At 41.3% G+C, this 27,236-nt stretch overlaps 3 protein-coding genes across 4 annotated transcripts in view; 2 read left to right on the top strand and 1 right to left on the bottom strand.

The window, feature by feature from the left end:
- Window positions 1-468: 468 nt before the first annotated feature.
- LOC124642552 overlaps window positions 469-27,236 on the top strand; it is a 227,667-nt gene continuing 200,899 nt past the window's right edge. The window contains exon 1 of the mRNA XM_047180981.1: window positions 469-751. Coding sequence (XP_047036937.1) covers window positions 694-751 — 58 coding nt within the window. The 5' untranslated portion in view covers window positions 469-693. The remainder of the gene's footprint in view (window positions 752-27,236) is intronic.
- Window positions 20,414-23,567, top strand: LOC124642556. Its single transcript, XM_047180984.1, has 3 exons — window positions 20,414-20,531; window positions 20,617-20,679; window positions 23,080-23,567. The coding sequence occupies exons 1-3, from the start codon at window positions 20,528-20,530 to the stop codon at window positions 23,469-23,471; spliced, it is 459 nt and encodes a 152-aa protein (XP_047036940.1). The 5' UTR covers window positions 20,414-20,527; the 3' UTR covers window positions 23,472-23,567.
- Window positions 23,685-26,925, bottom strand: LOC124642551 (zinc finger BED domain-containing protein 4-like). 2 transcript variants are annotated; one of them, XM_047180980.1, is made up of 3 exons: window positions 26,595-26,925; window positions 25,954-26,082; window positions 23,685-25,506 (listed from the first exon to the last, which is right to left on the bottom strand). In XM_047180980.1, the coding sequence occupies exons 1-3, from the start codon at window positions 26,694-26,696 to the stop codon at window positions 24,343-24,345; spliced, it is 1,395 nt and encodes a 464-aa protein (XP_047036936.1). In that variant the 5' UTR covers window positions 26,697-26,925; the 3' UTR covers window positions 23,685-24,342. The 2 variants fall into 2 exon arrangements, with proteins under 2 accessions (XP_047036936.1, XP_047036935.1); XM_047180979.1 differs by having other exon boundaries at window positions 23,685-26,082.

The raw sequence follows: 27,236 nt of genomic DNA on the forward strand, positions 1-27,236 counted from the left end.
GGCTGGAGGGTATTCATAGCACAGATAATACTCCAATTTGTACAATTAAGCGCAAATGCTAGAAGTAATTCGTCCGTTGTAACGCTAATGATCGTTTTTGTGAGCAGCTCGTCACGCGCTTATCTGAAGGTCAGGCTAGCCGACACTCGTGTCTGACACCGCTCGAGTGTCGCGACATCGTTATGTCGTGAGATGTCTCGCTGATTCAATAATTCAGCAGCTCTCACGTACAAATAAATTAGATAAGGCTTATCCTGTTTTAATCGTTGTCGACGCGGTGCGGTGTCGCGGGGTGCGTTTAATTTTGCAGCGTCTCGCGCGACTCTAAAATTCCATAACATTATGTTAACGCATCTGCATACACACCGCGGGAACTTTATTAAACGAAATAATGTAGTGAATACGTTGCCTCACTCACTCCGGCATAATGAGCAATCTCGTAGCGCTACGCCGTAGCAGGCTCAGTACCGCGAGGGACAGCGCGCCGAGCGCACGCTACGCCGCTACGCGCTACGATGGCCGGCTCCTAGTCACGGCGCGCGACTCTCGCGTTACAACTTTGTGAACAGTTCACTCGTGTGCTCGCTTACCTACCTCCCGCAGTCGGACAACACTCGTGTAGTTGTAGTTCGCGTGTAGCCGGTACTTGTGTAGTTCTGTAAGTGTCGCCAGTAGTTCACTAAGTGTCGCCAGATGATCAAGATGAAACGGATTTGCCACCTGATCTTCCGGCTGCTGTTCCTGCTAGACGGTACGTGTGCTGCGTGTAGTGTGTGTAGTGTGTGTAGTGTGTAATGTGTGTCGTGTGTGTCTTGTACACTAATTACACGCAAGTTGTCGTGCTTTTGACAAATGAGTAATGTAAGTGCTGAGCGCCGGAGCCGGTTATCTCTTTAAATTAATTAATGGCGGTGCAATTATTATGTTAACGTTGTTAAATTATAATTACTTTACAACGGTTTATAATTAAAACGAGTCTCTCGGTTTATTAAAATGATGTCCGACGTTGTAAGGACGTGTTCAACTGCAAACCGTTTCAATATTTATTCATTACTGTATTAAACGCACAAATATTATACAAACATTTTAATTTGAGATATTTTGCTATACAGTTTGTTACACGTAATTTTTTACAAAGTTTTAGCAAGTTGATTTCTGACACGCGAATATAAGACATTGAAATAAAACAAGTTTTACGGATTTTATCGCGGTTATATGAATATTATTTAATCCCGACGTTTCGGATCCTCAGCATCCATGGTCACGGCAGACTAGTTAGCTGTAGTTGTAACCTTCCCTGGATACATGAAGAGTACAACAAACACACACACACACACAGTGACACATGCTAGTGTATGATGAAGTGGTCGTGTATAGCAGTAGCGAGCGCCGCGAGTCGGGAGTGCGCGGTGCGCCGCTGACCACAGTTTTAATTAAACTGCTAATTTTGCACTTGATTTACTAACAACATGTTGTTCAAATTAAATTTGTTTGTGCTCACTCAAGTGAGATGTTATTTATTTGCTGAAATACTTGGTTTGTATCAAACGGAGGCACCCGCGAGGGAAGTCTTCAGTCAAAGTGAAAGTTTCTTTATTGTGGGCATATGTAAGTTACAGATCTTAATAAAATATTCGAGTATCAATATACTCGAATATTGACGATATATTAAGATTGATAAAGATTGACAATATATTAAGATTGACGTATTGACGTCCTGCCTGATAGGCATACAATAATTATATGGGTAGGTATTGGTGGTGGAATTAAAATTTGATCAACAATTTAAGAAATCTTGAATTGTGTCAAAACAATGTCCAAGGCGACAATATGAATATGCCTGTCAGATGTGTTTTAACTGTGATATTGTTCGCTAATTAGCCATAGCCACTTTACATAGTAATTGTGTTAGTATAATGTGGTAGTGCGTGTTCACTCGACCGCGATGTCCCTCCAGGCGTCTGTCTGTCTGTCTGTATGTGTCGGGAACATATCGACGCAGTATCAGCTGTACTTACTGATTAGTGCTTCAACTGTTGTGTGTCGCGTGTTCACAAACTATAATTAGTGTGATTTGTGCCGTTTGATGGCGGCGCGTTTGGAGTCACTTTAAACTTGTTGTGGCATTCACTGTCATATCGTATCATAAGTTAGTACCGACGTGTGTCGGTGTTCGCGTGCAGAGACTTGATCTGAGGGCACGGCAGTGCCCCAGCCAAGACTCGAGCAAAGCGGGCACGGCCGTACCATCTTTTCTCGAAGCGTTTCGCGGCTATTTCAGCCCCCTGTATCTTCCATGTGAACAAAGCTAGGAGTTTAGGTTTTCGATGACCAAGAGTAAGTATTAGAACAAGCTCAGTCTCAAAATTACAAGACATTTGAATAAATAGTTTACGAGTTATGAGCGATCAAAGTTACACCATTTTGTCACTGACTCACTCACTGACCGATCATCAAAAGTCTAAGGTACTTCTAGCAAACTTAGAACCTTCAAATTTGGCACCAAGATAGGTTATTAGCTACATATAAAGGGAAAATTATAAAAACCTTAAAACTTAATAAAAAAATAGGAAACAAATTTATATTTGCGGTTTTTCAAGAACATTGTGTATGAATTCTGACTGCATTGATAACTTTGTTATTTATTTATGTACAAAATGTTACTATTTGTTTTATTGTTACGTAGTGGTATATTGTTATTATGTATTAAATATACAACATATGAATAAAAAAGCTAGGTTTAAATGAAATGAATAATGATAAAATCTTTCATATTAATGCAGTGCGATAAACACTGCATGCTCGCTCGATAGATGGCGTTGTCCTGGTCTAAATCGCGCTATGGTTTCGTTACATAGCTTATATAGTAGTACTTAAAAAAAAACATATAATTTCATGTGATAGCGTCATCTACCTCTGAAATAAATCTCTTTAATACTAAAAGATATTCGATTAAAAAATAAGTTTAAAAAAAAATTTTGTTTACATGCTACCTACTTTAGGTGTACATATTTAGTTTGTTATATATTTAGTTAGTTGCATGTAAGTTAATTTTATTTGTTATACCTATACTTGGAGAAGAAAGAGACCTACAAAAAATAAATTAGATCCCACCAAAAACATTAAATGTAAAAAAAAGCCAATCCTCTACGCAATTCCTCCACCGTAAAAAGTTTTGAGATCGCATAGAAGCCAAGTCCTGTTCTACTTTATTTGTAATAATAAATCAATATTTTGTGACTATATCAATAGTTTTGTTCACATTACAATAATATTGTCTTGGCCATGAGCACAAGTTAAAATTCGCTCCTTGTAATCATGTGTAAATACCATTGAATTGATAAATTCTATATGGACATGATTTTACGATTGGACTGATTATGGACTGATTGGAATTTGAGATCACCATGGACTAAACATGCGCCATAGTACATGTGCAGTTCATTGATGTTGGATGATACTGACTGTCGGTCATTTAGTAACAATTGAATAAACTAAAAGTATTTAATTCTGTGATATTAAACTTCATGTTTGACTTTCACCTCTCCAAGATATGCTGTATTATATTTGTAGTTTATTGTGCTCATGGCCAAGTCAATATTATTGTAAAGTGAACGAAACTATTGATATAGTCACAAAATATTGATTTATTATTACACATAAAGTAGAACAGGACTTGGCTTCTATGCGATCTCAAAACTTTTTACGGTGGAGGAATTGCGTAGAGGATTGGCTTTTTTTTACATTTAATGTTTTTGGTGGGATACTAGATTACGTCAAGACAAGTCTCGTATAACGATATAGGGCATATATCTGTAGTTGTTACGAGTTCTATGTTTTCAAGAACCTGACTTTAAATAAGTCGTACTTTAAATAAACTCCTTTAACAAAGTAACAATCATTTGACATACATTGGAACATCTTTGGCAGTAGTTACGTAGACAGCCGTTCTTTGTTAAGCATTGGAACTCAGCTGCATCTAGTTAGACTGGAAGCCGACCCCAACATAGTTGTGAAAAGGCTAGGCAGATGATGTGCACCAAAATATCTACAATTATACATGTTATGTATAACGTCGACGAAAAGGCATGACGTCTTGCAGTTGCAAATACAATAAGATCATTATTTTAATGAATAAGTTGATCAACACTGGCGTTCTTAAAGCACCTTGTTTCTTAACATTATGATAGTATTCCTGAGCAGTGAACAGACTCAGCACTGTCGACACTAGTGTCAGTAGTGTCGAGTGTCGCAGGCGGCGGTATTATCATGTTATGCATATGTAACTGCAGGCGTGACGTCATCGGCTGCTCACTGCACATAGAAGCAAATGTGGAACAAATATGATCACTTGTATAACTGTTAGTGTGTTATCAGCGTGTTATCAGGGGGCATCAGTTAGCCGGGACTTATCTAAGCATTAGAGAACAACTTGGAAGTCGCTCCACGTAATGCAATGGTGCACAGTTACAAACTGAATGCTGACCCGATGTACTTAGGAAAACTATAGTACATGACAGAGTTTTATAGAGAATGTTAACAATGATTAGCTGTGTCAAATATCGAATCCCGTAAGACATGTTTCTTTAAAAATAATAAGACAGCGCTACTTTCCCACGACACAGACGTATTGAAAGAAAACTATCGGGATAAAAATATGTTCTAACTCAGTAGAGTAAACAAATTAAATGACGTTTATTGAATAAGTCTTGAGATAAAAACTAAAATAAACTTGAAAGCGAATGTTCGCCGGAATAACGTTTGAGTTCGTTTGAATGGACACTAACGTGAATGGCTCGCCTTAGCGATGTTCGCAATATTTCTGTGATATTTTAATTTTCTGAGAAATCTTCGCGTTTCACTGAACCCCCGCTGCAAACATCGGCTGAATTAATCAATGAATAGCAAGAGATCTCACTGTTGCTGGACAATTGACTGTTAATAATGTGTTTCACAAGAATTGAACGCGTACTAGTTTATGGGTGTTTATTCCTTGTACTTATTTAAACATTATTAACAGATAATAAACCTCAAAGACATAACTTGAGGACAACTTTATTTCGAGATCCAGCACAAACAAGTTGGAAGTATGGAGCCGCAGCATCCCGCTATAAATAACATCTCCCAGCTCAACGAGATGAAGCTGCACGACGACACCAGTGTAACGTTATTGTCGGTTCACATTTACAATACATAACACATATATACCTATATAGTAGCAACTATTGTACAAACGTTATCTCCTATACATCACATCTGATGGAACTCTGACCTTGTCAGGCACTTGCAGTAATGGCATACAGCAATATGCATAGCTCAATAGCAACCAGGATACCTTCAATTTTCTCGTGATCTTGTCAAATCAATAAAACTATTTACAAAAAAACCGACTTCCATGAAATGCTACAACCTTCTCCTAAATCAACAAATATTATGCTGATAATCCCATCAAAATCACCGATTTCGAGCAGCCAAACGTGAAATTATCGCATATAAATATACTTACATACAGGTTAAACTGAGAACCTCCGTTTTCGAAGTTGGTTAAACATATTGAGTGTCGTATACATGTTTTATTCTGAGAAGAAGCTTTCTGTGTGATTTTGTGATCTACAGACTTTTCGGTGACACTGATTAGTCATTTAATTTATTCTAATGTCCAATGTTTCACTATACATTATAAGCAATTAGCATTAATATTAAGGTCAATAAGAGTTTATCAGTGTTCCGGGATGTCAGGCGAATATTGTTGATATAGCTGTAAATAAGCAGAGTTTATCAAATGAAGCGACCGCGACGTCATAACGTGTATTATTTGCACCGAAGTAAATCAATCGTAATCACCGCCAATTACACGATATTTATGAAACAAACATACGAGATATATTAATAAACTAGCGACTCGCCCCGGCTTCGCACGGGATAACAGTATTTCCCCACTATTTAATGTATGATATTATACACAGAAACCTTCCTCTTTTACTCTATCTATAAAAAAAAACACATGAAAATCAGTTGTGTAGTTTTGAAGATTTAAGCGTACAAAGGGAAAACGGGACCTATATCTGTAGTGGTATGTCACAGTTGGATATTACCTACTTATTGCATGAGGGATATTTATTAAGTCCCGGACGGCGATGGCGAATGATTCGCGGACAATTAACGCCTGCATTAGTATAACGCGTTAAACCCCGCGCCCTGTCCCCTCACCCCTCACTCCCCCGCCCCGCATCTCCCCGCGGAAGGGATCACGGTGTCCATAAAAGGTTCCTGGTCATTAGATATAATGTGACAGACATGTGTGTGAAGCACATGACTGCAGTAAACTCACTCTTGTAGTCGGTTTGCACACATGTGACTGGTACTTACTTACACATAGCATAATTTTCCTTTTACAATGTTTTCTAATAATACCTGTTTGGAGAGAAAACAAAGCAAATAGTTTGTGGACTGCCCGCGAAAAGTCTATAACATGACAGAAAAGTGTGGAAAACGTTTTAGTAGTTTTGAGAAGTTAATTAAGATCGACAGTGACGTCTTACTTCGGTTTGCAGCTACAGTTTCAATATTTTGTTGTAAACATATCTTAAGGTATATTGCGCAGTTATCTGACCAGATAAAGTTTAGTGTTGTCGAGTGCAACAGTCAGTGTAATCTATTAAAGCGCTTTACAGGACCTTTGTGATGGGATTCGGTCGGCAGTCTCCAGCTGCGTGTTTTCTTCTGGACGATACTAAAAATACTTGATGACAACAGGACGGTCAGAAGAACATGGAACTGTGGTCTGTAATCATGGTCACCCAACGCGCGCCACAGTCTGTGCCAGGTGCTTCTATAGTGCAGTGGTACAATCACTCGCCGTGATGGCGAAGAACAAAATGACGTCAACAAAATGACTAGCGGAGGGGCCATAACAAAAAATCGCCTAAGCAAGTAGCGCGCCAAAATTCGGGTGAGTGGGGGACGAGGAACATTACTGTTTTCGCCCTTATACGCCTTATTTGGATCCTCGTTAGTTCACACGTAACTGTTCGTTTTGGTCATGCCCACCGTATGAATTTGAGCTAGAAGAAGGCGCCTGATCTACCTGCATTAGGCATCTCCGCTCATCTTTCATTACTCCGTGTGACGGACCTTCTGCATTTGGTTAGTCTGCGACAAAGGCTCTTGACACAGTCCCGTGCGTCACTCGCCGTATTTGAGTAATTAAAACTAGTGGTTTTATGTGTGGGCTTTATTTAGTCAAGCTTCTGTTCCACGTTATAATTATAATCTTCAAGTCTGTCTTACAAAGAGTAATAAGTAGTCAGGTAGTGCGCGCCAGTTCATTTACAAAGCCACGCTGTTTCCCTCGCGCTGTTTGTATTCAAACCTCTTCGTAAATTAACTCTTCTCCAAAGTGCACTATCTATTTATTTACTGCTGAGTACATACCTCATTCGGTGCACGAGCTAGTTCAGCTACATATATGCAGTATGTCTAGGTGTTTTTACAATTAATTAGTAGTTTACTTGTCCTCAAGACACGCACGTATGTGACCTCCTCGAGGTCGACAACTACAAAGTGAACAAATTAATTAAAAATGTCTATGTGTAGTCTGTGGCAGTGTACTGACGCGGTTGTTCTCTGAGTGAACTTTAAAGTACAGCAGAATGAATGTGAAACAAAAGGCTCGCGGCCGCTAATTAACTAACACAATGATTGTAAACACTCGATTGTAGTGAGCTCAAGTACTCGCGTGGAGCTGGCTGTAAAAACACACTGAACTAATAATACTAAGCACGTTTTTGTAATGACCTTTAAAGCACAAGAACTTTTCAAGAACATTTATTTGCTCACATTAAACTCGTAGTCAATAGACAATCTACGAACAATACAAACAGTTAGGCGAGCACTTGGGGACGCGACACTCGGTACGAATGTACTATTAGTGTCGCACTCCGCATGACGCCTGAGCGACACGACAAGCGCAGATATACATTATATCCACGTGTCGGGTAAGTGTGAGAAAATATCCAATAAATATACGACAGCGGCTGCCGACCGTGAGTAACGCGACCGGACTGCGCGCACTAATTTGTCTCGGCTCGTGTGCACACGCCCTTTCACGAGTCTGTGTCTACGTGACACACATCTACACTACAGAGACACTTGAAATAATATTTTCGTGGCTAAGAAAAATCTGAGCACAGAAACATCGCGTTACAATAAAATTCCAAACGGCATAAGTGGTCACCGTGCCAATTAGTTATCATCATGACATTTAAGTAAAACTACTTTTACGAATTTTATTGCGGTTGCATTAATATTATTTTAATCCCGACGTTTCGGATCCTTTACAGCAATCATGGTCACGGGCAAACTAAGGTGTTGATCATGTTGACACTTTAGTTACACACTGCTACCCTACATTTAGTTGATTATTGACAATACGATTCACGCAGAACGAGCTCACTACCTATATCTTTAGGTCTAGCAGTGCTTGGATTTGGATTTAATAAATAGTTTCTATGATGGGGTTCCAAGCAGGTGGTACGCTCCAGCCTGCATATAACTTTTCTCAAACTTAAAATTTCGTATATTTCCCGCAATGGACAGTAGCTGATATTATCCAGTATGTCGACTATCAGTGTGAGTTGTGGAGAACTGTGTTGCACTCGTGTCGGCCATGTTCGACAGTTGTGCATAGTTCACACAGTAGTAGTAGTAGTAGTGTCATAGTTGAGTAGCGCGGCGGTCACCGCCGGCGCCGGACGTGTGCGCCAGCAGGCTCTCCACAGTACCTGGCGTGTCCGCTGGAGGGCGCCACAGTGTTGTGCAGTGTCGAGCACGGCGGCGAGCGCCGTCAGTAGCGCGGCGGTCACCGCCGGCGCCGGACGTGTGCGCCAGCAGGCTCTCCACAGTACCTGGCGTGTCCGCTGGAGGGCGCCACAGTGTCGTGCACAGTGTCGCACGGCGGCGAGTGCCGTCAGTAGCGCGGCGGCTACCGTCGGCGCCGGCGCTTGGTAACAACATCTCCCAAGCCTGATCGGAAATCCCCCGAAATTGTGTCTTGGCTAAATAGCAGACCACCACTGGTGGCAAGACACCGAGGCATCGCAGGAAGGCCTAGAGGCAGCGATAGGGATCGTGTTATCGTATGTCAAACTGCTGCATCTAACATCTCTCCGATCGTAGCGGTTCACCGTTCCATCGGATAAAGGGATGTTAGACGAGAGAGTGCTCTTGCGTTTGCGCGTAATATATCCTGCGCATCTGACTGCTTCCGTATAATGGACCCCGATTTGGCGAAGACTAGTGGCGATAGGTTGAGGTAGAGAGGTTCGGGCTGATGCAACCTGAGCTTTGTCTGAGACCTGCACACTAGCGGCTCTGGGGGTGTGAGTACATGCCGTGGTCGTTTTCTCTTTGAGCTGGGGGGACAGAGGGAATCCGGCAGCACCCAGAGCGACAAAGCAGCCCTTTTTAGGGGAGCACTGCTTTCCTTGCTCAGCCTGGGAGGGGGCTAGAAAAGGTGCCCTAAAAAAATGCTCACCCCAAACACTCTTTGGATAGCAGTAACCACGGCTGCTTCCGCATCTTTTTATTCGTGGTCGACACAACAACAGTAATAAACGTAAAACACCTTTACTGACTTTTGGTGCATGGAATGTTCGCACCCTTCTCGACCGCGAGACAAACGCCTGCCCAGAACGGAAAACAGCCATAGTTGCTCGAGAACTCCGCCGCTACAACATTGATATAGCTGCTGTAAGCGAAACCCACCTTGCCGATGAGGGCGAGCTAGTCGAGCATGGCGGTGGCTACACTTTCTACTGGAAGGGCACTGCTGCAACAGAACCAAGAAGGTCGGGAGTTGGTTTTGTGATCAAGAATAATCTTGTGAAGACACTTCAAGAATGTCCAATCCACATCTCGGACCGTATAACCACATTGCGCCTTCACTTAGACGGTGACAATTTCCTTAATGTTATCAGTGTCTATGCACCGACGCTAGGTAGTTCTGACGACATCAAGGATAAATTTTATGAAGAACTTACACAATGTCTCCATAAAATACCGAACAGAGAAAAGATTCTCTTGTTAGGGGACTTCAATGCTAGAGTTGGTCAAGATTATGAAGCGTGGCCTAAAGTTTTGGGTAGACATGGGGTAGGCAACATCAACTCTAATGGCCAGTTGCTGCTTAGTTTATGTGCTCAATTCCAACTTGCAATCACAAACACCATGTTTCGCCTTGCTGCTAAGCACAAAACTACGTGGATGCACCCACGTTCTAAGCACTGGCACCTCATTGACTATGCCATCACGAGGCAGCGAGACATCTCTCAGGTCCTAGTCACTCGTGTTATGCGCGGTGCTCATTGCTGGACGGACCATAGACTAATTGTCACCAAACTGCGTCTTTGCCTTCGGCGACCATTCAGGGCTAGCAGGAAAAAGCCTCAGAACATAAACATTGAGAAACTCAAACATCCGGGACCCCGAAGCAAATACGCTGAAACGCTGGCATGTGATATACACTCTCATCAAAATACCGGTGATATTGATGCGGACTGGAACGCTTTATCGTCGTCCATTCTTGACGTAGCCATTAACACCATAGGGCTAAAAAATAAACGCAAGCAAGACTGGTTTGATGAGAACGACGAAGTTCTTTCTAAAGCTATTGCCAAACACCGAGACCTTCCCAGGCGCAGTAATAACAGCGCACTTATAAGAGAGAGTGACCGTGAGTTGCGTAAACTCACGAGACACACTAAAGATAAATGGTGGCAAGACAAGGCTCAATACATCCAGTCGCTTGCTGATAGTAATCAGCTCGGTGATTTCTATAGCGCAATTCGCAATCTCCTGGGTACCACCAACTTCATAAAGGTACCACTGAAGTCGCTGGATGGTAAAAGTCTGCTGAAAAGCAAAAATGAAGTGTTAGATCGTTGGGCAGAACACTTCAATAATCTACTTAATGTAGATCGAACAGCCGATCTACACTACATAGACAGTTTGCCTCAACTTCAAATAGCAGAAGAATTGGATGATGCCTTGTCTAAACATGAGGTGCTTTGTGCCATCAAACAACAGCAAAATCAGCGTGCGGTTGGCCTAGACCTTATACCAGGTGAGCTTCTGAAGTACGGCGGCGAGGAACTGCATTCGCGCGTCTGGGAAATGTTTGTGCTTATGTGGGAGAAAGAACAAGTTCCTGAAACTTTTAAGTTATCGCGCGTCAGGGCTCTCTATAAGAACAAAGGCGACCGGTCGGAATGTGGTTCTTACCGCGGTATTTCACTGCTCTCTGTCTCTGGAAAAGTCTTCGCCAGAGTACTTCTAAACCGCCTCAGGAACCTCTCTGAAAAGATTCTGCCGGAAACCCAATTTGGTTTCAGACCAGACAGAGGAACTTGTGAGGCAATATTCGCAGTCCGTCAACTCCAGGAAAAAAGTAGAGAGCAGGGACAGCACTTGTATCTCTGCTTTATTGATCTGGAAAAAGCCTTTGACTGCGTCCCTCGCGAGGCCCTCTGGAAGGTACTGAGAAAGTTGGGGTGTACAGAGAAGTTCATAAGACTCCTGCGACTCCTGCACGATGACATGCAATGTTGTGTAGCGGTTGAAGATGACCAATCGAGCTTCTTCTCCGTCACCTGTGGAGTGAAGCAAGGTTGTGTCCTGGCTCCCACATTGTTTGCATTATATTTCGCAGTTGTAGTCCGGGAAGTATTGAATTCTTCTCCTGAAGGAGTTCGTATTCGTTATCGGACTGACGGCAAACTTTTCAACCTGAATAGACTCAAGGCGACCACAAAGGTGTCCTATGCACATATACAGGACATTATGTATGCAGATGACCTCTGTTTCGTGGCTGAATCCCCTGAAGTCCTGCAACAGCTAGTCACGAACCTTCACAAGCAGTGCTGTACATTTGGTCTAAAAATCAGCATCAAAAAGACAGAAGTAATGTCTTCAGATAATCACGGACGTCAAGAACTGACCATTATGCTTGGTGAAGATGTCCTGAAGCAGGTCGATAAATTTCGATATTTGGGGAGCACTATAACAGCAAAGTGCGACCTTGACGCCGAAATCAATAGCAGAATTGGTGCTGCAGCCGCTGCTTTCGGCAAATTCGACAAGAAGGTCTTCAGCTCCCATGACCTAAAGATATCCACAAAGGTTTCTGTGTATATGGCAGTTGTGTTGCCTTGTATACTCTACTCAGCGGAAACATGGACACCGTACCGACGCCACATCAAGCAACTAGACCGCTTCCACCTCAAATATCTGCGCAAAATATTAAATATCCGTTGGTTTGATCGTGTGCGTAACACAGAAGTGTTGAGGAAAGCCAATGTAGGTGGCATTGAAGCATACCTCATGAGGAGACAGCTTCGTTGGTGCGGGCATGTACTGCGCATGCCGGATACTAGAGTGGCCAAGCGCATCCTCTACTCCGAGTTGCAGGAGGGCAAGCGGAAACGTGGCGGACAGCTGCTGCGATACAAGGATGTGCTGAAGCGTCACATGAAAAGCTGTTCCATTGACCCGTCTCAGTGGGAGAATCTGGCATCCAACCGCAGAGACTGGAGAAGCCGCGTTAAAGCCAAAGTCTTTGACTTTGAAGCACGCCGACTTTCTGAGTTGGATGCCAAACGAGATGAGTTGAAAGCTCGACCACCTGTAGCTATCAACTACAACTTTGTGGCTGGTACCCTGACATGTCCGCAGTGTGCGCGGACTTTCACGCACAAAATTGGATACTCCAGCCACATGAGAGCACACGCACGCCATTAGGGTCGAAGTGGTCGCCGTTGCCGAAATCGGCGTGGAAGATTATTATTATTATAGTTCACACACAGCGCTCTGCATATTGATACTCGCCGCGGGCACTCCACGGAGCAAGGGGTTACACGTTCTTATGCAGTATATGTTCTGAATTGAATGTGTTAGTGTTGGAATGAGAACAACTAATCAGTTACGACTAAGACAAACAACCGTAAACTATAAAATGTTCTTAATCTGTAAAGGTTACTGCGAGGTAAAGAATTATCTTTTACTAGCTTCTGTCAGCAGTTTCACCCGCATCCCGTTGAAATATCTGCACGAACCCGGATAAAAAGTAGCCTTTAGCTTTCCTCGATAATCGGGCTATCTAACACTGAAATAATTTTTCAAATCAGACCAGCATTTTCTGAGATTAGCGCGTTCAAAAAACAAACAAACAATTGTATAGATTCCCGGGCAGATACACAAGTTTCAATGGATCTCGTGATCTAATATCGAGTGTGGGTACAATTACGCGTACATGCGCGTACAAGCGCGTACATTATGTACGTAAGTCACGTGGCATACACCACGCTCCGGTGACGGTGACTCGGAGCCGCACTAAGTGTGCACCCCTGTCTCACGGTGAAGGCGATTTACACTGTTGCAGATCCTTAAACTAGCTTTTTTTATAGTTCAACGCATGTTTTGAAATGGAAATGTTTCACGTAACCGATTAAACAGTTTCAAAAAGTCTTCAGCAGCTTTCGATCTTTACCTAATACTAAGCTTTCGCCGTTCAGAAGATGGCGTGACAAACAAGTTGATTTCAATACTGACTCGTAGTCAATGTAATGTGTTAAACATGTAATACGATCCTGTGTGACTGTGTTATATCGCACTTTGTGTCGACTCGATGTGTCTCGCGGAGTGTCGCGAGTGTCGACGCATGCGACACGCGCGACACTCCGCGAGACAACATTAACATAACTTTGTGAGAGTGGAACATTCGCAATTAATATTTATTTGTATGTCGTCGTGTCTTAATATACAAGCTAAGTAACCTTGTACAAGCGTGGAACGTACTAATGTGTTTTAAGTCAATGATATTTACCTATGTAGCTTTTGAAAGCCTCTAAACAGCAGAATTATTAATAACTTTGAAATGTAAAACATGCGTAAACAATCTGACAGGCAAAAGTTTCCCTTTGCTAAATGAAATAGTTTCAAACACGCAGATAAGTTAACGTAAATACAAACTGAAGGTTCTTCAGGACACTTCACAAGACTTCAGTGTTCTCGTGGAGGGTTCGGAAAGGTTTCAAAAAGCTTTTCTTAGAAATGCTTGAGATTTGCACGGAGTATCAAAATTCGGAGTGTATAAGGGTTTGTGTCCCAGTGGTGTTGCTGTGAGCTCAGTTGCTGTACAGACATACAGACAGAAAGAGGATGTAATCAGCGCGCGCCGGTGGCGGCGTGTACCAGGAAATAAGAACGTGCGGGAGATGTGAACCTAACGACAAGCGATACCAGACGTCAGTTGGTGCAAACTGTGTACTGTGATCTACAATATACATTGCATCAAATGTTAATAAGCTTTTTAATTAACAGTATACACTCGACTGTTACTTCGACGACATAATATTTTGTGTCTTTAGAAAGTACAGGATCATTGTATTTCAAATCAAAAATATTTTTAAACACATATAAAATTGATTAATTAATTATTGTTATCTGTCATGTCACATAGATACATTGGTTGCGCGGTAATTTTCATATCAATAATTTGTTATATTGGTAATATCACTGGTGTTTGCAATCCTATTCCCTTCCTTTTCCCGCACATACCTCAACGCATTCGTTGGAGCGAGAGGCGACACTAGCGCCCTTGAGTCGTGTGTGCAACATAACAAACAAATCAATGGCTGACAACGCGCGCGAGAGCTCACGTCTCTCTCCGATACAAAAATCGATATTGAGTGGAAAACTGGTGTGATTTGTGTTGAACTTTATTTGTGGCAGTGCTCCTCGTACAGAAATCGCCGTAGAAGACAACAGGTACTGTGCTTCTTTCCTTTAGGCATACTTTCTTGTTTTGTGTCGCTCGCAGTATGCCGACCTTCCGTCGTATTTATAATCACCAGTTTTTTTCAAAAAAAAAATAGCATTTTTCCGAACCATATTGTATTTCCCGCTTAACCATACACAACTCTTGAAGCGTTTGTGACATAGACGTGAACAATTATATTAGTGAACACCTACATGCCGCCTCCAAACCACAATTTCTGCGTTCTTTATGTTATTAGAATATTTATGTGTAGGAGTGAGCATTGAGTCAGTCCATTTATTAAATCAAATAGAGTCAAACCATACTACAAATACTACACAAGTAAAATACAAGAATAACGTGAAAACTTTCACTCCTCTCTTCTGAAATAAAAATAGCAAAGTAAACTGTTGTTTTCTAAAAAGCCAAAAAACAAGTAAATAGACTACGTTATTTTGTATACATTGTTGGGTATAAGATATAGAAGTATCGTTAAGAATGATTTCGAGATGAGACTCGGTCGACAGTCCGCCGCGGAATGCGGTATTTATTTCAAACCCAACACAACTGCTGTATTACACAGGCAAACAATTCGTGGAAAGCCCTTCGACAGACCTGGCATCGTCGCTCTAGAGCATACGGATCACGGTGTCACACAACACCAGGGAACAGACAGTTAGTAACAAAAAGGTGTGAAACAGAGTGACGGCTCGCGACTTCTGACAGGTGAACTGGGGACTCCCAGTGGACTTCATTGGACGAACACTTTGTAACTCACTTGTTTACTTTCCCGTACTTTAAAACTCTCGTGAACTGACAAAGTTGTTGAGTATAATCTACACCTACAAACTATTTTAATATTTGGAGAATTAGTGTCCAAATGAACCATTAGGCGATCAGTGTTTACGATATCAGTTTACCTAGCTTTGAGCCTACCATTAGGCTATCATCATTAAATAGTAAATAATTATGTTCATAAAGGCCCACACGCGTGTAGAGTGAGCTCATGGAGAACAAAATAACTAGTGGAGGTGCCTTAACTAAAAATCAACAAAGAAAGTAACGCGCCGACATACAGGTGAGCGGGGGACGAAGAACGTTACTGATTTCGCCCTGATACGCTTTCATTGGACCAGACCATTTTTTGTAATACCGAAAATCGTTGACAGATGCCTCAAAGAACCCAAACGCCTCGTTAGTTCCCTTGTAGCTGATCGTTTTGGTCATGCACACCGTTCGAATTTGAGCTAGAAGAAGGCGCCTGAGCTACCAGCATTATGGCATCTCCGCTCATGTTTCCTTACTCCGTGAGTGTATTACTCAGTAATTCAGTAATGACCTCTAGTGGCGTAATGTGGCACTAGTCAATACCGCCATTACTGCGTTTTATTGCCGTCGTCTCCCGCGCTTCCACTGTGAGGATTTGTTTTACTGCCAGTAATTAGCAGTACTACTGTAGGTGTGTACAGGACGAGAGCCATTGGGATGTTTACATTACTCAAAAGTACTGACACTACTAAGTTAAGTTAGCTCTTTGTGAACCATCAAAAAAAAAAAAAAACGATCAGTAAACCAAAATTACCAAATACCAAAAATATTGTATGTTTCGAAAATCATTTTGCATTTTCTTCCTACATCAAGTTATCATGTGAAGTAGAAATTCTGTTCAGCTACTTACAACGTGTTGTCATGTATATCGGTTAGTTAGCGTCGAATACATTAATATCCTCGTCACAGAGTGACGTGGCACGCACACATACACAAACACACACACATAGAGAGCTACCTGACAGGAGTATAATGTTAGGGATCACCTCGAGACTGTGTCAGTAACAGCAACAACTTGTAATGTACTCTCTCTCTTATAGTGAAGATCACTTCACAAACATACACCGCCCTATATTTAGCCTCTGCATACTTGTTACTCTGTGATTCTTAAACTTCGATTTGTTGCTAAGTACTGGTAATAATAAAGTTAGTATGTTTTGTTGTCGTCTGAAGGCTTTACCTTTTGTTTGAAACACTTGTTGTTTAATTTATTTAAATTATTGTTGTCGACAATTATGGCGAAACTTTGATGACTGCGAGGGGATGCCGAGAGCTCTCAGCGTCCACTGACGCGTTGAGTATGAACTCTTGATATAGAGCGCTTCATACATAGAAATAAATGCGTAGGCACTTGTAGTTTGTGTAGAATACTAAATTGTTTTAGGAAAGAGATCGCCGTAATTTCTTCATTTTTGTTAAGTCATAAATGGGACTAAAACTAACTAACTAACTAATAGTAAAAAAATAAATACTTGAAAAAATATTTTTAGGAAGCAAGTCCGTCAATCATGGCCAGCAGGTCTCTGACTATTGTCCCATCTGCATATTCTTAGAAACAACAAACTATACATTGACGTCAATATCCGTTGTATTGAAGTCAAAGTAAATAGTTTATATAGGCAGGTGTAAATGATTGTCATAGTTCTCCTATTTGACTAAGACATACTAGCGCTCTATATCGTGGCGCATACTGCTTGGCGTTGCTCGAGCGGCGCTTCCAATTGTCATCCACTTGAGTCTGTTTGTTTTGCTTCCATTTTAATTACACCTCTTGTGATTTCCGAATTATTTTAATTATACTCAGGAGATTAAACGTTACAAACAAGAAAAAGTACACAATTACGAGAGAGGAAAGTTTAATGGCATTTTATCTACTGAACAAGTGGAATTTGTTTAAATATTATTATAAAATACAATCTTTATAGAGAAGGCTTTAGCTCTAATAAAACCTTTAGTTGCAAAAAGTTATTACCATGGAACCGGTAACAAACTGCATATATACTCTCGTCAAAGATTCGGCTAACATTATTATAATCAGTTAGGAAGATTAATAATCGCATTCGGTATGCAGAGATTAAACAAGGCAAAATAACAAGAACAAGTGTATGAACTACATAGAAGTGACATTCATCAGCCGCAAGAAATAACGCAAAATGCTGCAAAAGCTACACTACTACACTAAACAACACTGACCTACCCCTAGTCGGACGAGGACACACTAACTTCATACACAATTTGTGTTGAGAAGGCGACCAAATTCCTTCACAGCATTAAATCCATTTGGTCCGTTTAAGTATTTATATATTTATAAAATTCGCGGTGAGGGTTCACGAGAGAGAATAGTTCCACTAATGTGTACCTCCCCGAGTACACTGGATGAATTATTAAGCGGCGGCCGCACTCGCTACAAGTTTTATGAAAGCTGCGGGACTCTCCCGACCTACAAGAAACACAAGTTCTGTGTCCCCACCCGAGCACAGCCAGCACTATGTGTCCGATATTTCCTCTGTATTGTTCTCAGGAACTGAGACAAAGTAGGTAATCTCTTGTCCACGCGCGGCTCACGGCCGTTTTCATGTATTAGGAAAGACCCAGAATCTTCCACCAATATATCGAAAATAAGACCAAATCAGTTGCGTAAATAGGAGTCATATAACAGCGTGATATGTGCTGAGTAACATTTATTATACATTGGTATATCGTAAGTACTCACAGACGACAATGTTATGATCGCGTTCGGCTCACATTGGAAATAGTCTGCGTTATTAAAACAATAATCCGTGTGTTGATCGAATGTAAATCGTATTCATTGAATCAGGCGATAACTAGCGAAGCTGCTCAACACGCGAGCAAAACAAACCGAAGCTTCATCGTTAACAATCGAATCAATTACAGCGACGATATTTTTACATTTAAAATATTAAGTTCCTTTGTACAATATTCAGTATTCCATGTTCATTCACATGGATACATAGACAGATGAGACAGCTGAACTAATTTCTAGGTAATGTAATCTGTGTACAAATTATGTTGCGTTTCATCAAGGGTGATGTTTTCGGTACTAAGTAGCTAATGAACACACATTATTATTTTGCTTGATGTAGTTTTTTTTTTTTCCTAAAAGTCACAAGCAAAGAAAAATAGTTGTTGACTATTAACTTATCTATTATTTGATCGCATTCAGTGGTAAGCACACATTACAAACTGAAATACAATGGGCAACTGACCCATACATAGGTGTGAAAGAGGCGGCAACTAATCTCCGATGATATAGAGTTGGCAGTCGGTGAGTCCCGCGAGTCCCGGCAGTCCCGGGGCCCGTGAGTCGTGGGACTAAAGGACTACGGAATAGTTAAGTCGCAGTGTATTTGCCATAAACATCAAACGAGTAAAGGTTACAAGCGCACTGTTCCGAGGGTTATGTTGAATCGTTTCACCTTCACTTGTGTACGGTTGGGGTTTTTCCTCGTCGCCGGCTGTTCCAATCAATTCAATACGAGTTTGTTTTATTTTCTATAGTTTGTTATATAACTATGCGATAAGCGAATTTATAGATTTTTAACAAATACACAGTCTTTGTAACTCCTTTAATTCGCAGTTTTGATACAAAACATTGCTGATGATTGTAATCAGTAGATAGCAAACTATCGACTATCCCAAAGAAACAGCACGTGCGGTCCCACGCCGCCAGACAGTGCTGGATGCTGCCGGATGCTGCCGGACAGTGCCCGACAGTGCCGGACAGGGGGCGGTGTCGGGCAGCGATGCACTTACACGTGTTATTACTGAGAGTGGCGCTCAGCAAATATTGTTCAGAGTTCAGAGTATCGCGACACACACGGACACACATATCTACGTGTAATATAACTACAATACATGATTGTACTCGCCGCAGTCTGTATTATTTATAACCGCTACCAATATTCTATCCACCTGTTGTTTTGGTTAGGTACCAGAGATAGGTATTTGACATAATTTTATACCATGCAGCTTATGTCAAAATTCTATTTATAGTAGGGATTTCAACAGATAGATTATTGGGACGGCCGTTAATGAAACACAGAAATTCAACTATGAAATGATAAAGTCTGTGTTTCAGACTCTACTTGTTTATTTCCCATACTACGTGTGTACTGTGTGGCTTTGTGAACGTTTCTGCAATTTATTCCAAACATGAGGAAATCGAGTACCTATGAGTAGTTGTACTACCGCTTATAACGTTTTGGATTATTAACCCCACATTTCGACTGAACATCAAAGGACTACCTCGGTATTACCCGAATAGAATACTATCTCAAAACTGGGCTAAATTGAAATTGTAGTAAAAACAATTCTAGCTAATCTGAACCCTTACAAAATGATGTAACATTCAGTAATGTTACAGAGTACAGTGCGTAAAGTGTAAGGTGTAGAGAGAGATCTCGCCGATAAGGGATGTAAACTGCGCCCTCCGGAGCACATTCACGCGCCGCTTATTTATTTACACCTACGGCAAAGTATGGCCGTTTTATTGTTAGATTGCATCTACATTCAATTACATACTTTGCTTTATTTACGTTTTCACAATCGACACTTATTGTTTACGTACCTCTAAACAAGGCTCGGATACCGGTTAAATTTTCAAACCGCTATGATGTACTTGACGCAAAACCTTTACATTTGGTTTCGTTCGCATAAACCGTTTTTTTTTAACCGATATTTGGAACAGTATTTACATAAAGGTTTTTTGAGATTAAAAGGTTTAGAGCAATAAAAACCGGTTTAAAACGGACGCACCCTAAAGAAACGCCGCGCATTGTTCAGATTTTATTCAGTAGTAAGATTTTTTTCGTTTGGGGTCGGACGTTCATGTCATTGCATCAATACGCTCTGTTGCAAACATAAATAATGAGTAAGTACCTATCTAATATTTTGGTGAAATTAAGTTGATAATGATGATAAATAATCTGTAAACATTTAAATATTATTTTTTACAGATCCTATGGACCAATTAGATAGTCAGCCATTTTTTATTGAAGAAGAAAGCTCTCAATATCTAGGTAAATAATGAATTTAGTTCATTACACTGGTCCGCGCAACTATTGTCTTTTAATTGTGTCTTTAACTACGGTATTCGAAAGGTTAATTCTGTATCCGATATTAAAACTCAAAATTACATTACAAATAGGCCAATCGTAATTATAGATAACTATTCTCTTCCTGTGATTTCCCCTGCGTAAAATTTCTTGTCCCTGCGATCCACCCTGTCGCATTCAGAGCTGACTGGGTACAGGACCTCATCGGCTCGGTAACACTACCTCTAATTTCGTCGGCCGCCAGGGCGCCCTGCAGACTCACCGTCCACATACCGGCCCATTGTGCTGCTCGACGAGGTAGGCAAGCTCTTTGAAAGAGTAATTGCAGACCGCCTCGTCGCGCTCCTGACACGGAAGGGGTCGGATCTGGCGGATGGTTAGTTCGGATTTAGCAGGAGGCGTTCTACAGTGGACGCCATCATGCGCGTGCGAGCCCTCACGACGGGGGACGCGGTATCCCGGGGCAGATGTGTCTTGGCGGTGTCTTTGGACATCGCCAATGCTTTTAATTCGCTGCCCTGGAGTTGCATTGGGAGGGCACTCCGGTATCACCGGGTGCCCGACTGACTACCTCTGTCGTGTGATCAAGGCCTGTCTGACAGGTTCATCATCTATCCCGGTCACCAAGGAGAGTGGAAACGTCGAGAGATGTCGTGCGGTGTTCCACAGGGATCGGTATTAGGACGGCCCTTGTGGAACATCGAGTACGACTACGTGCTGCGCGCCGACCTACCTGAAGGTCTCAGCGTGGTCTGTTTCGCAGACGACACGCTGGTCCTGGCGCAGGGAGAGTCGTACCAGGCGGCGGTCGAACTAGCGACGCACGGGGTTGCGACAGTCGTGGAGAGGATCGAGCAGTTGGGACTCGAGGTAGCGCTACACAAGTCCGAAGCCATATGCTTTCACGGCCCTCGGAACGCGCCACCGCCGGTCTCCCAACTAACGGTAGGAGGAGTTCACATCGGCGTCGGGTCGACGATGAAGTACCTAGGACTCGTCCTCGACAGCCGGTGGAATTTCGAGGAGCATTTCCGACGTCTAGCTCCCAAATTGAATCGGACCGGGGCTGCCCTCAAGCGGCTCCTGCCGAACTTAGGGGGTCCAGACGCCTCCTGCCGGAGGCTCTATGCTGGCATCGTTCGGTCCATGGTCCTTTACGGGGCGCCAGTGTGGGCGCCGTCGCTGCGTAAGCGACCAGCGGCCCAGCTGAACGCCTGCCAGAGGGTCATGGCCATACGGATAGTACGGGGATACCGCACGGTGTCCCGCGAAGCAGCGAGCCTCCTTGATGGCCTGCCACCGTGGGATCTGGCGGCAACAGTCCATGCACACATGCACGATCTGCGCGCGGAGATGCAACGCCGGGGCGAAACTCCACTGCCGCGACAAGTCACGGCCTGGCGGACAGAGTTCCGGCGGGATCTCATGGTGGAATGGCGACAGCGACTATCGCAACCTGGTGCTGGGCACACCATAATTATGGCGGTAAGTCCCATCTTTGAGGCGTGGCTGGAAAGACCTCATGGCGTCCTCACCTTCCACATGACGCAGGTTCTCACCGGACATGGTAAGTTCGGGAGATACCTGCACCGGATTCGGGAGGTGGCGACGCCCGGGTGTCGCCACTGTGTGGACCGCCCGGAGGACACGGTGCAGCATACGGTAGAGGTGTGCCCCGCTTGGGAAGAGCATCGCCGTGTCCTGGTGAGGGCGATCGACGGCGGCGATCTCTCGCGCCGGGCTTTGGTTGAGGCCATGGTCCGGAGCGAGGAGGAGTGGCAGGCGGTCGCTTCCTTCTGCGAAGCAGTAATGCTAGCGAAGGAGGAAGCCGACCGCATAAGGCAACGGCGCACACGCCGCGGCCGTCGCCGCCGCATTTCCGATTCCGATTTCCGGCCACCGGTTTTGTCCGGACCTAGTCCAAGCCGTCGACGGCGCGCACTGTTCCCGCGCGCCTCAGGGAGTCGCTAGTAAACGGGGGCCCGAACGGGCCGAAGCCTCCTCCTGGGGTTCTGGGTGAATGCGAAAGTTGGCGCACCAGGGCTCTGGGACCAAGAGATGGAACGGGGTGGGTTTTTAGTCAGTAAGAGTCTGACACTATTTCCCGCCTTGCCCAGGGGCGGGATTTGTCATTGGATGATTTTACCCACCAAAAAAAAAAAAACCCTGTCGCATTGCCATTGTCGATCAGTTTGGCTTCGTTCACACGGCATTGTCCTGCACGTCTTTTTGCAGTATACGTCTTAACGTATAAATAGTGACCATACAACTTACATAGATCCATTTTCCATATGTTTGTGAGTTTATGTGGTAAAGAAAAACTATTTTAGTATTTATTTAAATGGATGTGTATTATTGTCACAGGTGAATCACGAAAAAGAAGACAGGAATATTGTGATGATGAAAATCAATCCCAATCATTGCTAATACCTAAAAAACGTGTTATCAACGCATCTGACACGTTTAACATAAACACCCAATTTGAGAAAGAGGATGAAAAAAATAGTTCTGATAGTGACGAAAAGATGAAGTGTGGTGAAGATTCTAAACCAGAAGAAGAAACTACTTCAAATGTCAAACAATGTGTTTTTTGTATATTTGATAAGGAACTAGATAAACGAAACTATTATTTTGGAAATTTGTTAATAGGTGAATTACAATTTTTGCCACCATGTATGCGCTCTGAAGCATACATCAATATTTTAAAGTATATAGATGCTTTAAAACATCAACACCGTGATAAATCAAACAAATAAATATTAAATTTGTATGATGTGCCTGAACGAACATGCAAAATATCAATGTGGATCATTCATACTTAAATGTTACTAATAAAAATGATTAAAGGAAAATACGAGCAGTTTTATTTTAAAATCTGGAATATGCACAAATATATATTTTTATCTTACGGATCATTTGACACTTTTACCAATATTTGGAAAAAGAAAAATGAAAATACTTTTCATTATATCAGATATTTAATCGTCTTGTCGTTTACATATTATTATATATGTAAGTACAATTAGGTAGTTTAGTTAAAAAAAATGTAGGTAGGTATACACTAGTTCAACCGCACCCTAATTGCATAACACACAACTAATCACCGTGTTCACAACTAATCATTTCGACAACTCAACAACATTAATTGCGTTACTTACGTTGTTGAGCAGATACATTTTTCGAAACTAATAATTAAGCCATTGATTTGGAAATTGTGTGCTAGTGTGAGTTGTTTCGTTAACGTGATCGTGACGTTTAGCGGGTTCGGCTCTCTGATTGGATAAGATCTTGGAGCAGGCCAATCGGAGTGCCGAACGTCATAAACGCGTCGATCGCGTTAGCGTAAAACAACTCACACTCAGCACACCGATTAGTTCAACGTTTGAACTAGTCAGAATTAGGAAATATAATGAACAAAGTAAAATATTTGGCTAAATCAGTCTTAAAAATCTTAAAATTAATGATTCTTATTTTTTTAAGTAGTAAAAAAGAACATTGTTTAGGACAACATGAAAATGTTATTTTGTTGACATATTCGAAGTCCTGTAACTAAAAAATACTCTAAAAATTAACTGAACAAAAGCACAATTAGTTAATCAGTTTTGTCAAATTAAAATAATAATTTTATTACTGACACAAATGATACAAATGGTTATTTCTAACAATTAAAATGTCGTCAATGGTTGTATCCTTTAACGATATTCTTAAGTTATTCATTATAAATTTTAAAGATGAGAATAGCCTCTCCACACTAACCTGTGTTGCTGGTGTAGCCAAGGCAATTTTAGAAATCAAGTATAATTGTGGATCAGTAATCTTCTTTGATTCCCAATAATTTAAAATATTTGTATTAGAAGGAAGCAACGGTTCATTAAGAAAAGCAAGCAAACTAATTTGCAAATTATCATTATGATTTAAATGCGGTAAATCTTGATATCGTTGCCTGAACTGCGTTTGCAAAAAAATGTCAAGGATGGAGGATGAAGTTGATGGTATGGGATCATCTGGAGTTTCATTTTCTGTTTCTCTTACACTAACGGTCGAATTTAACCTTAAATATCTTTGATATGTTTGGACTAAATGGGCACGAGCTAATTCCAGCTGTTGATTTGACAACATTGAATTTACTCTCGGATCTAGATAAATTGCACCCAGAAAACATTCATTTTCAAGAAGAGTTTTCTCTCTTTCCCTCATACAAATGACTAAAAATATGGCAAAAACTGTGTTTATATTTTCTATTTCTAGGATACATTTAAGCCAGGCAAGATAGAAATCTCCAAATGTCAATTGCTCATGTTGTATAGTTTTCGACAGAATACGACATGGTTTTAAAGCATCAAGAGTTTCATTAAGTTTCTGCCATGTATCTTCTACGGCAAAAGTTTGAAACACTGGTTCTGTGCGTCCACTCAAGAAATCTTTGAATAATAATATACGCTCTACCATGTCTGCTGTAGAATCCCATCTCGTAGGACAATCAATGATGGCTTGTGGTAAGCCCTGAACTCTTAACTGAAGAGCATTATTTGGTGAGCGCAGTACACGAGCTATCTGGCGACATTGTTCTAAAAGATCACGAAGTTCGCTACAAGCATCTCTTATAGCGAGCTGCAGTGTATGAGCTGCACAACGCACTGTAGTCAATTTGTTTTGGCCTTGATTATCAATATTTAGATTTAAGTTACCTGCTTCAGCGAACCACACCTCGTATCCGTTCTCATGCTCAGAATCCTCGCCTTCAACGAAGTCATGTTCCTCAGTTGTATTTTCTTGCATCTCTTCCTCCAACTGCTTTGACATTCGAATCATGTTAGCTCCATTATCAGAAGTTACGGAATATAATTGTTTAAGCTCAATACCGAAACGACTTAGGACTATCATCACTGTTTCTTTTAGAAATTCGGCCGTGTTTCTCTCATGTAATTCATGGACACTGAGGTTTCTTAGTACAATTTTACCATTTGCAATATACTGAATGTTTATGCCGAGAAATCTTCTAGATTTTACCGAAGCTACATCAATTTTTAACGATATAAGTTGATCCTTTAACTCATCATGGACATTCTTGCGTATATTATAAGCATGTTTTTCAATCATTGTTTTAATGTTTTTAACATTCACAGACAGGGGATTTGAATTTGGTATTAATGATATTAAGTCTTTAAAAGCGTCATCCTCTAAAATCGAAAACGGCCGACCATGAATCGTAACTAATTTAGAACAATGCTTCATTACTTTCATATGGTTGTCATCTTTTTTCGGTGGTACATTTTCTTTATTCTTTTTATTCTCGTGAAGGATTTTGTCGTGCAGCTGTCTGTGTTGTGTGTAGAAATGTCTCAATAAATTAGCACCATGATTTCCCTAAAACAAAAATCGAAGAAACATAAAAAAATCTTTCACCTTAATAATGACGTGGAAAAACCTAAATCTTCTAATGGATAGCGTATTCTTTACAAGCAACAATGTAACATAAATTTTATGTTAGTTAAATTTTAACTTCATTATAAACACATTTAACTAACAGGCATCACTTCAAATCAAATCATAAATCAAATATAATAAACTAAACTAAATATGTACATTAAACCTAACCATGTACATACACATATTATACAATAACCTAATAGTAAGTACATCAACAAAGTTATTACTACTACCTACCTTCACGTTAAGTTATAATATTTCGGCAGAAAAAAATCTGACTTAATTATCCATCATGTTAACTATAACAACAGAATATAATAACCACTAAATTAGGTACTTTATTATAATATTCTGTGCTGTAACATAGGTACCTTCTGTTCACTACCAGTCTAACTGTGAATTTTAAACATTTAAGCAAATAAATACATGCCAATCAATGGTTTACTTACCCGTAAAACTTGTTCACAGTTTTCTATTAGACACTTTGAAGTTTTATTGTTTTCATTGTAATCAAAGTATGTATAAATTAAATTCGTCTTCTTTCTACCCATTTTAAACACAAATAATATAAACAGGTGACAAAATCCCTTTGCTCAGCACACGTCTACCTACGAAGTCACGCACAAATCGAATGAAAAGAAATATCTTAAAGTACCTACCACGATCCATACAAGTTGCAACGCGTTTACCGCCGTTCGTCAAATAAACCGGTTAATTTAGGTAAAATAAAGTTCTTAAAACGTTCACGTTCTTAAGAAAAGTTCGGAGGAAAACCGTAATAAACCGGTATTAACTGGTATTTTTTAAACCGGTTCCGAGCCTTGCCTCTAAATCTGTTTTAAATAGACACTGAAATTACTTGAGAACTTGTATGATGAATGGTATTATATGAAGGCACCAGGCACACTCTACTACCTACGAACGCGAGACACCCGGCTTCTGTACAAAGTTGTTTGATTAAGTTAGCAACAGCCTCGAGGCTGTATTCACGCTATTTATTTCTTTAGATAATTCACATATAGACGCGCGGGTTGCCATGACAACCGCGGTTATTGTACCTCTCTCGTATTACGGTAAGTTGGTCTACAAGT

Source organism: Helicoverpa zea, chromosome 25 (assembly GCF_022581195.2).
Source record: "Helicoverpa zea isolate HzStark_Cry1AcR chromosome 25, ilHelZeax1.1, whole genome shotgun sequence".
NCBI classification, from domain to species: Eukaryota; Metazoa; Arthropoda; class Insecta; order Lepidoptera; family Noctuidae; genus Helicoverpa; species Helicoverpa zea.

What these genes read in the sequence shown, in the direction of transcription:
- LOC124642556 (XM_047180984.1), top strand. An exon ending in AGAAAGCTCTCAATATCTAG is followed by an intron (nt 20,680 to 23,079) that starts GTAAATAATGAA and finishes TTATTGTCACAG; the next exon opens with GTGAATCACGAAAAAGAAGA.
- LOC124642551 (XM_047180979.1), bottom strand. Translation starts at nt 26,696, where the DNA reads ATGGGTAGAAAGAAGACGAATTTAATTTATACATACTTTGATTACAAT. An exon ending in ACTGTGAACAAGTTTTACGG is followed by an intron (nt 26,083 to 26,594) that starts GTAAGTAAACCA and finishes TTTTTGTTTTAG; the next exon opens with GGAAATCATGGTGCTAATTT.